The sequence below is a fragment of the Amphibalanus amphitrite genome, unplaced genomic scaffold (assembly GCF_019059575.1).
Source record: "Amphibalanus amphitrite isolate SeventyFive unplaced genomic scaffold, NRLGWU_Aamphi_draft 002059F_arrow, whole genome shotgun sequence".
Classification (NCBI taxonomy): domain Eukaryota; kingdom Metazoa; phylum Arthropoda; class Thecostraca; order Balanomorpha; family Balanidae; genus Amphibalanus; species Amphibalanus amphitrite.
Window position 1 is genome coordinate 59,088 of NW_024883552.1, and position 10,367 is coordinate 69,454.

General features: G+C 44.8%; 1 protein-coding gene across 1 annotated transcript; it reads left to right on the top strand.

Annotated features, from left to right (window-relative positions):
• The first annotated feature begins 1,203 nt into the window (after positions 1-1,203).
• LOC122376227 (neprilysin-1-like) lies at positions 1,204-9,965 on the top strand. The gene is given in 18 exon segments (XM_043356017.1): positions 1,204-1,297; positions 1,546-1,721; positions 2,082-2,201; positions 2,501-2,746; positions 3,268-3,494; positions 3,938-3,998; positions 4,000-4,151; positions 4,357-4,458; positions 6,477-6,612; positions 6,614-6,628; positions 6,889-7,006; positions 7,259-7,355; positions 7,561-7,734; positions 8,149-8,252; positions 8,382-8,489; positions 8,774-8,987; positions 9,214-9,381; positions 9,698-9,965. Coding segments are annotated over 17 exon segments (2,385 nt in total). The 5' UTR covers positions 1,204-1,297; positions 1,546-1,555; the 3' UTR covers positions 9,875-9,965.
• Positions 9,966-10,367: the final 402 nt, after the last annotated feature.

Sequence of the window (10,367 nt, forward strand, 5' to 3'; positions counted from 1 at the left end):
TATAATCTTAAATCGATGTTTATCATCTTAAACGCATCACAGTCCGTAGGTACGGCTCTCGCGAGATTAAAGGGACCCTCCCACCTTAACATTAGATTTGAGTTGAGATAGCCAAAATGGGGTCCCTGGCTCACAATTACCGGTTTCGGCACTCACAGCATCGAGAAATGCCTTAAATCGGAAATATTGAATTTCAAAATTGCAGCATTTGGATTCAGAGGGGCTAATGCATAGGAATACCCCTCTGAATGTGTGACGTCAGCGCAGATATCTAACGATTTTTAAATGTTTGACTAAAACGTTTTGTAGCACGCGGTGGTATATGCTGCTTTGCGCGCAACATCTGCCGCGAACGCCGCACTTCCAAAATGAAGTCGCTAGGAACAGCGGATATCCAAAAAAAGTAAACAAAAGTAAAAGTCTAATATCTTGAAAACCGGTGAATATTTTTCGGTGAAATTTGGTACATATTCGTTTTTGCTCTTTCTGAATCGAGCGACATCACTTTCATGCTAATTCATTAACTTTTTTGAAGGTGGGAGGGTCCCTTTAAGGGTAGGTTTAACACTTTTACATTTCCGGTTATATCTTAAACACTAATCGATCTACGATGAAGCCATTTTACACGATCATGGCCGGCCTGTGAACCAACAAGTCGATCGCATCTTCAACACTTAAAAGCTTAAGACGACGAAGATATAGCCTGAAGAGTACACTACATTTTCTAGGTGCAAAACCTGCCGCTAAAACCAGCGAGACCTGTACGTACTACGTACATATGTGTATATTTCGATATCGACCGAACGTCTCTAAATTTACACTAAACATCACTTTAAATCGTCACTCAAACAAATCAAACAAATCGCTCAAAATCACTTCAAATCACTTTAAATCACTTTTAACCACTTTAAATCACTTTAAATCACTTTAAATCACCTTAGAAATTTACACTTGTCATGCATTGCAAATGAATTTACCACACACATTCCCTCGACCCCATCCGTTTCCCGTCCCGTAACAGCATCGCTCCCACACATCTCTCCCACTTGCCGGACCTGTCAGCCACAAATCTCTCCTGTCAGCGCCGCCCTGCACGCTATCGAGTGACACAGGTGTTCACACAGCCCCCGTCCAGCTGTGGCGACGTCCGATCGTCGTCACGCATCGCAGAAAGTTGGGAGACGAGTGATTGGGCCGAACACGGGGAGCGCGGAGGTGACAGTGGTGGGACAGTGAAGTTTGAAACGTCAGACAGACAGAAACTGACCCAGTGAGGAGAGACGGTACGATTCGTGAGGTAAGCGCTACAAAATAACATTACAAAGATAAACGTGACTTTTCAATTTGTGAAAAAAAAACATAATTCCGCCCTTAGCGTGACGTAGCTCAAAATTCAAGCTTCAAATGGTCCAAAATCATTTTCGACAGCAGTCTCACAGTGTCCATATCTCTTGCTCTATCTTATTAGTTATTATACACATTCACCTATTGCCGTTACAGGCTTTGCTTGCCACCCTCAGTTTCCCTGTCTGGTCGTCTCGCCAGTTATCTCGCCATGCCGGGTCAGGCGTACGAGCCTCTGAATGGACCACAGAGCGATGAGCGTACCTACCTGATGCGGGGCGACTCTCGCCGACAGCGGGGCCTGATTATCGCGGCTGCAGTGGCCTCTCTGACCGCCTCCCTGCTACTCATCACCGCCGTCTTCCTGCAGATGGAGTGTGAGCAGGGGGCCACAGTGCTCGTCGTGTTGTGGGATCGGGCTGAAAAAGAAAATGATTCATCAGGCTGATTGCATGAGGACTTGAACAGTCGTCTTGCAACCTGCAATAGCGTAACTATCTGATAAATAAAACTACTTATTTCAGGAAAGACAAGCATTACTATGAATGGTCAGCCAACAAGTTGTTTCTATTTTAAAAGCATTTCTCCTGTTCCTCTGGACTCCCAATCTAATAACTATACATCGCAATAAAACGTTATGACAAAATGTCACGCTTATTCGCCCTGTAAGAAGTTTTGTAGTTTTCTCATCTCAGACCATAACAAAAACAGACTGTGCATAAGGCCGTGCTTCACAGACAGAGAAGCCCACCACCACGCCGAGCAGATGGAACAGCTGTGCTCCACCACAGCGGCCCCCCAGTCCACCGCGCCGACACAGCAGGCGCCGTGCACAAGCGCGGGGTGTGTCAGAGCAGGTCAGTGTATACCAGAACGCACAGTGCAGCAGCGCAGAGTGCATCCGAGCAGGTTGCAGAGGCTATCAGACAACGGGAGAAACGGTATAGTGCAAGCTGCATGCGCATTTCACATAACTCTCAGCCAATGAAATAAAAAGCCTGTGTTAGAATTGTTAATAGAGTAGGTATCGATCTAACCAACGATTTCTATTTCCCATCTCTCTTCTCTGCATAAGGTATCACGCCTATGCCTCATTCTGTCATCCTATGCCACTTTCATTCGAGTACAAACAAGTTTTCACACCCCTTTTTCACAGCGGCGCGGATTCTGGACTACATGGATCCATCGGTGGACCCGTGTCAGGACTTTTACCAGTTCTCGTGTGGCCGATTTCACTTGAACCAACCGCGTCCCACGGAGGAGGCCACCTGGAACCATTTCCTGATGGTCAGCCGACACCATCAGACGGTGATGAGCGAGGATTTGATGTCTAGAGAGCCGGAGGACCTCGCCGGAGCGGCAGGAAAGGTCCGACAGGCCTTCCAGCAGTGCACTAACATGAGTAAGTTGTCAGGAGGGTTGATAAGGTTGAAGATGGTTTGTTGAGGAATTGCTTTTACGACTTACGACCGAGGGTAATAGTGTTCTCACAAAACAAATGTCAAAACAAAGCTTCGTCATTCAGATTCTTACAATGCGCTTGTCAAATGCAGCAATATTTATGGCTTTCATTGCCGCAAATCAAGTGTTCAACACACCTGTGTACTACCACGAGTCACGACCTTGATGTTTTGTCACAATGCCGACTCTAGGTCAACGGATACAAATATTTCGAAACTAAGACAACCGGATGAATTTAGTCTCTGATCTCTCCGGTAAATACCTTTAAACTACCGCACACCAATTAAATACCTACAGCTTTATGATAAATGGCCAACTCCAAATACATGAACTTATTGCTTGTTTGTCAATTCTTAGTTGCTTGAATGTGCTCCCACTCAGCATCTCACCTGATCTACCAATCCAACTATTAACTATAAACATAACTAACTTGCCATTGACATAACCATAAATCTGCCGCAGCGTCACGTGACCAGGCTGGCGTGAGTCGTCTGTCGGCGGCTCTGGAGCGGATCGGCGGCTGGCCGGCCCTGTCCTCCCTCACGGGGACCCAGTGGAACAACACCGGCTACAGATGGTCGACGGCAGCGATGTTGGCGCAGCGCTACACCGGCAGACTGACCGGAGCGCCGCTCGTATATCTATCCGTTTCCATCGACGAGAAAAACGCAACACGGCACCTGTTGCACGTATGTAGAGTAGCGGGAGCGGCGGACTGGGTTTGATGTTGTGCGGTGCAGCATAACTTCAGACGCTTACAACTAGAACCATCTGGCGGCAGGAATATCAAATTGTAAGCCGCTCGCTGCCGTGCGGCGCAACATAACTTCAGGCGCTTACACTAGAGCCATCTAGCGGCAGGAGCAGTAGAAAGTTGTCCGGGACATTCAGTGATTGATTTCCGCACGATTGTCATTTACTCGCGGACGGATCATCCGATCAGCCTCTCAGTCTTTCGTCCTCTCTCCCCTCTCTCTTTCTCTTTTTCTCCTACTCTCTCTTTCTTCTCTCTCTCTCTCTCTCTCTCTCTTCTCTCTCTCTCTCTCCTCTCTCTCTCTCTCTCTCTCTCTCTCTCCTCTCTCTCTCTCTCTCTCTCTCTCTCTCTCTCTCTCTCTCTCTCTTCTCTCCTCAGGTGGATCAGCCATCTCTGGGCATGACCCGCGGGATTCTGGTGGAGCCAGAGTCTAACCCCGCTGCACTCTGCCTACGAGCGTCTCATCACCGACACTCTGCTTCTGCTGCTGCCAAGGGATGGCGAGGGACAGTCAACTGTCAACGAGACCGTCAGAGCGGCAGCACAGGAGGCTGCTGCCCAGATTCGGCAGTTCGAGGTCCAGCTAGCCAGGGTGAGACTGGTGACAATGCGACGGGGAGAGTGGTTGATATTACGCAATTGTGTCACAATTTATTCAGACTACGGGTATGCGCAAACTGTGTAGGTAAATGTCATTGTGAAATTGAATGACTCATGATGTACTGTTTTTTTTGCATACATTAGAAAAAAAACACTTCAAAAATGTCGGCATGAAAAATTATGGTTATCTTTTGCAGCTAACCATCGCAGCCGAGAACCGTCGAAATAGCAGCCGGATATACAACAAGATGACGCTAAACGAGCTCCAGCAGCTTACCGACCAGATTCAGCCAAACATGGTTCGTAATCGTAATGCTATACGAAGCGCTGGATGCCTTTATTGCATGTCAGCATTACACAATTGAGTTGCATAGTCTCGAGCCAAAAACGGTTAAAATAATACAAACGAAATTGACTACGTTTCCATGGGCAAGGGGATTCGTATCCGGATCAGTGAAGCCGCTACTGATCCGGATGACTGGGGCCGTTTCCATGGGCAAAGCCGGTACTGATCCGGATCAGTGAAATGCGAGTGAAATAAGAGCCGACCCCCACCGGACACGATTTGGTAGCCGAGGTCTGTGACGTCAGGCGGGCGTGAAGTTTCCCTTCACCATAGGCTTCACACACAAACCGGCCGAAGTTCATGCCAGGATAGCCCGGCTTGAAAGTGCAAAAATGATTAAATTTTGCCCTCAATAGATTCATTGCTTCATTTTAAACTAAAAACGTCCGTTATTAGGACTCAATGAAGGTAAAAGTACTCAAAATCGAAGTTTAAGAAAATGCTGTCCGAGCACAATCTGGTAGCATCACGTGACCTCTTTTAAGCAGAATGTATATAATTCAAGGATGTTATTACACGATTGCTGCCTAAAACATCATAAATAATACGCTTGTAACATTTATTGCTTCTGTTTAAGTCATAACATTGCAAAACGCAAAGTTCATCATGGTAGTCACGTGACCAAAGGTATAGCAGGGGTTGGGACAAGCACTCAAAGGATTTCAAGTTTTTTAATTAAATTATATAAGTTTCATGATGAAATTGATAGAATGTATTTTTTCCTAATGAAATACAAATTTTCGTATGTAAAATATTTTCCTTATGGGCGAAATTCTCCATATAAGAAATGTCAGTGACGTCACCAGGGCTTTACTTGGGCTTTACTCAAAACATCGGACCTACCTGTTTCTTATAGGTATCTTGATAAGAGCTCAGCCGCTACTGATCGGCTTAGGAGGGACGAGTATGGCGCACTTTGGCAATTAATAAAAACTCCAGCTAACATTTTTGCCTAGTACTGTGCAAACATCGACTAGGATCTTCCGTCCTGAAGATTAGCTTTCTTTTATCATACCGATAGCAAACTCGGCTATTGGGAAAATCTTCCAAACTCTCTACAATAACTAATTTTTAAGATCGATTCATGTTGAAAAATAAAAATAAACAAATAAATTTACATAGCAATTCGTCCGTCTTCCATTACTTCAGAAAACGCTTCGGGCGACCCCGAGTTTCGAACCCGAGACCTTTGGCTCAAAAAGCGAAAATTTTACCACTGCGCCACCGCGGCACTCTGCCGCCTCTGTCCTAAACTTATATGTGAAAATAGTTGACAGGCAAATGATGCAACATCGAGAAAGTCTACATTTGTGCTGTAAGGGATTACACGGGTAATGAAAAAATGCTGGAAAAGATTGCAAAATTGATTTGCCATCTAACACCAACAAATAGATTAAGAATATTGGCACAATAGATCTTAGCAAGATAACTGATGGGTGGATGCTGTTGCGCAACGGAATGCTTGTCACCGTGCAGGAGGAATGCACAAACAAATATCTCCAATGGTTTAAATCTATAATAATATAGCCCAAATTTTGAAACATATCATTTTGGTAATAGTATAATTTAAATAAAATATTTCTAATGTGATATATGCATCCAGGCCAATTAAAACAATTAACATGAAAATAAGAAAATTAAAAGCCAAACATTAATCCCTATCGTAACGGCTCAGCTTCTTTCGAAGCTGGATTAGAATCCGGATCAGCGGTAAGGGATTACGGGTGTTTCCATGGGCAGCCTAATCCCTTACGAGGCACTGATCCGGATCAGTGATGCCCATGGAAACGGGGTCATAAATAGTAAGCTCATCTTCTCAATGCGTTTTCAAATACATACATAGTAGCCTTGCTTGAATATTTTGCGTATTCAACATTAAAAATCGAGGTTATTTGACTGTAGCAGGCAGGTATGCCACGTCACTACCCGAAATTCCAAAAGGAAATACGCTGGTCTCGTTCATTTTCGCAGATTCCTTGGACGGAGCTGATTGATCAATTCCTTTCTCTGGGCGGCGACACGGAGTCGGGACCACCAGACGGCAGCATGGAGGTCGTGGTGCTCGAACAAGACTTCTTGCGAAACCTCACACTGCTGCTGAACGACAGATATCTCTACCGTGGGTAAGTCTAGTTCTGATCATTTACATACAAGAGCAGTAAGCCTAGAAAATACCAATTTCACTTTCATGAGGCGCATCTTGTAAATTTAAAACAAAGATTTCACTACATAGAAGCCAGCAGTTTTTTATTTGAGACGGTGCATCAGCATGCATTTAACCCAAGGAACAAAAAAGGTGCACCTAAATCTGGCGTATTTCAATTTTGAGTTCAAATCACGCATATGCATGTAAACTGACCTCAGAGTTATTGATCGTTTTCAGCAAATTACATCGCCTGGCGTGTTGCCCTGAGCTCTCTGGTGCATCTTGATTCGGAAGCAGGGAGGATTCGCTATCAATTCTACAAAACTACGGCAGGTCTGAAAGCTCCCCCACCCGTGTAAGTAGAGCTAAAATCAAGTGATGGCAAATTTAGATTGAACTGCGTCTCAATGGATGAATGTAGGCCCTTTTTGTGTGTAAAATATTCGCATTTTGCTGTGGTTCACGAAGGGCCTTCTTTTCCAATACCTAACACAAAATCGGTAGCGATGTACGTTTCCGTTTATTCCTCGCTGTTTTACGTAGTCCGTACAAATTAAATGAAGAACATATTATCTACATATGTAGTAACATCAACGAGTTTTTCCAGCGAACAAGGCTGCTTCAATTGGCTGATAGAATCAATGGGAGCAGGACTGAGTTATATCTTCATCACAAAGTTCTTCCCACCCGACCGCAAAGACAAGGTAACCACTAGCGATATGCACATTGCACAATCTACGTTGCAGACATTGTCATCAAGGTTTTACAGTACATTATCGATATTGCTTTCATTGGTCATCCGATTTCTCGCAGGGTAAAATACTATCTCAGGATCTTTATCATTTACTAGCCTACTAAATTTCAAACACCCCGAATATTGACAGCTACCCCTACAAGGGTGTCTGACAGGTGACTGCGATGGCATCCGACATCGGCACGGCGTTCGGTCAGCGCCTAAACAACATCACCTGGATGGACGAGGCCACGCTGCAGCAGGCGCTGGCCAAGGTGGACCAGATGGTGACCAACGTGGCACACCGGAACTGGATGGCCAATGTCACCGAGATCGAGCAGTACTATCAGGCAGGTCACTGACGGCGACGGCCTGCAACAGATCGGTCTAGTTTGTTCCAAGAATGGGTTTCCTTTCCGTAAATGTTTTGGATGAGTCTCGACAATAACAAGAAATAATAGCCACATGTGAAACAGCGCGATTTAAATGACCATTTCTTATTAATTGGCCTCTCTTGATAGTATTGCATAGTATATTATTTTGGCTGTTTTTTAGTTTACATATAGTATTGTAGGGAGAGGTATCCAGGTTAGCATACATGCTACATACAAGGAATTTGGTGGATATTGCGAATCCATGATGATGTTAACATTTTAACTGCCCGATAAATCCATTAGATTGTAAAACTTATCAGTTCGTCGTGCCTATCGCGGGCTACCTTTTTTATTTACTGACCGCATGATTACTCTTTCTTTTGCCTCCAGAGTTTCGATTTTCAGCCTGATCAGTTCGCAAACTACGTGTCTCTGAATCGGTTGGAACAAGGAAGGAACGTTGATCTTCTCACCAAACCAGTGGATCGACACACGTGTGTATAGTATACAGGACAAAATTATTGACCACTTATAACTTATAAGTTGACTCAATTTGTATAGTTATTGCAGAGCACTTCAGATAATTCCGAAGATTTACAGGGCCTTTGATTTCCTTCTCGCAGGTATCTGGAATACCCGATCGTGGTGAATGCTTTCTATGAACAAACACTGAATTCGATCACCTTCCCAGCAGCGATTCTGGCACCACCATTCTTCGACGACGGACTTCAGTGAGCCCTGAACCGCAGCCAGCCTGAAGCTGATAATTTATCACTGATTGCAGCAACTTTAGGATGTTATAGTTTTTCGTTTGCTATACCTACCTTTTTGTCTTGACGTTATGAAATCAGATGTAATCAAATTTAGATTACTTTATTTGATCTAAATTACATCTTATGCTCCGGTTTATCGAAAGCTCTCTTCAATATTCAGAAGTTTGAAAAGAGGAACTGATCAACACTGCATAATGAAAAAAGCATGCTCTTCAAAGCGATTTTATCTAATTTATCGTCAGAGTGCTAAACTACGGCGCGATCGGCTCGGTGGTGGGGCACGAGTACACGCACGGTTTCGACGACGTGGGCAGTCAGTTTGACGCTGTGGGAAACCTGGTCTCCTGGTGGTCGGACCAGACCTCTGCAGAGTTCCGACAGCGGGCCGACTGTGTCAGAGATCAGTACGGCAACTACAGCCTCCCCGGACTGGAGGCGTTCACTAACGACTCTCATGTGAGTGACGGAGGCAGTGCGGGAGTCGAAACTGGGAGAGCATAAATCTGAAATATCCTTGATCTGTGATTCAGGTAAAATATTATATCCTATTTAATGTGTGTGCCTTAAAAAGTATTTGTTATCAACATATATCCATTTAACCCACATTTGCAAGCATATCCACATCCAGTCTTTTCCTCTTCTCTCGTTGCTCAGAGTAATCACCTCGTTCCCCTGTCACCAGGTAAACGGTCTTTTGACACTGGGGGAGAACATTGCCGATAACGGCGGTCTGGCGCGCGCCTACGAGGGCTACTTTGACCAGTACGTGCGCCGGCACGGGCCGGAGCCACCACTGCCGGCACTCACCAACTTCACAGCCGAGCAGCTCTTCTTCATCGCGTTTGGTCAGGTAATGGTCACCGAGCAAACAAGCGTTTGAAAAAAACGCTCATTTTGATAGACTGAAAAACGACGCTCATTTTAAAGAGTTTACAATAACAATTTTTTTTTCCTCAGAAAAACTGATTTATTTTCCTGGCACAAAAATGCAGGTAATTTGTTTTGCAGCGGATCAACCGAACGTCGGATTTTCTTGTCAAGATCAACATAAGATTTCGAACCTTTACACATGTCCACCAATAATTTCACTTCAAAATATTCGTTCAAATCCATTCCCCGACACTTACGGCTAGCTATATTTGCCTCCGCTTTGTCTCCCCTTCCAGATGTGGTGCAGCAGCGAAACCCCCGAGTACCTGCACAGCCGCCTGTTGATGGACCCGCACAGCCCGCGCCGTGTCCGCGTGCACGGTACCGTATCCAACTCTGTCGCCTTCGCCGCCGCCTTCTCCTGTCCGACGGCGGCGCCCATGAACCCCGAGCACAAGTGCATCGTTTGGTGACCTGTACTGAGCGGGCATTATTTGAAGATAGTCGTGCTGGATGGTGGTGATATGATGTGGTTTGCCTTTGACTGTAACAATGAGAAACGATATAAAAAAGCTGATAGTGGCCAAAAGGCTTGTTATACAATGTCATCATATATAACAAGCCTTTTGGCTTGTTATATGCAGGTTCTGATATTGAACGTAAAAGAAATACATGTCTTTACAGATTTCGAAGTCCATCATATCTGGTCGTTTGGCATGTTTTGCATATATAGAATTTCCACATCCAGAAATACAGCTTTTTGCTGAATCAGTTCCTTACTTCACATGTCAGATGAATGCCATATGTAAAATATGAGCAATATCAACCATTCGTGGGAAGGATGAGTTTTCGGTGGATTTTACACCCAGCTGAAGCAGGGTCAGCGTTTCACGGTCCTGGGTAGGTGCATTTAAAGGGACCGGTCGCTTACGTTAAGTATAGGAGAAAGTCACACGGTGCTCTTTA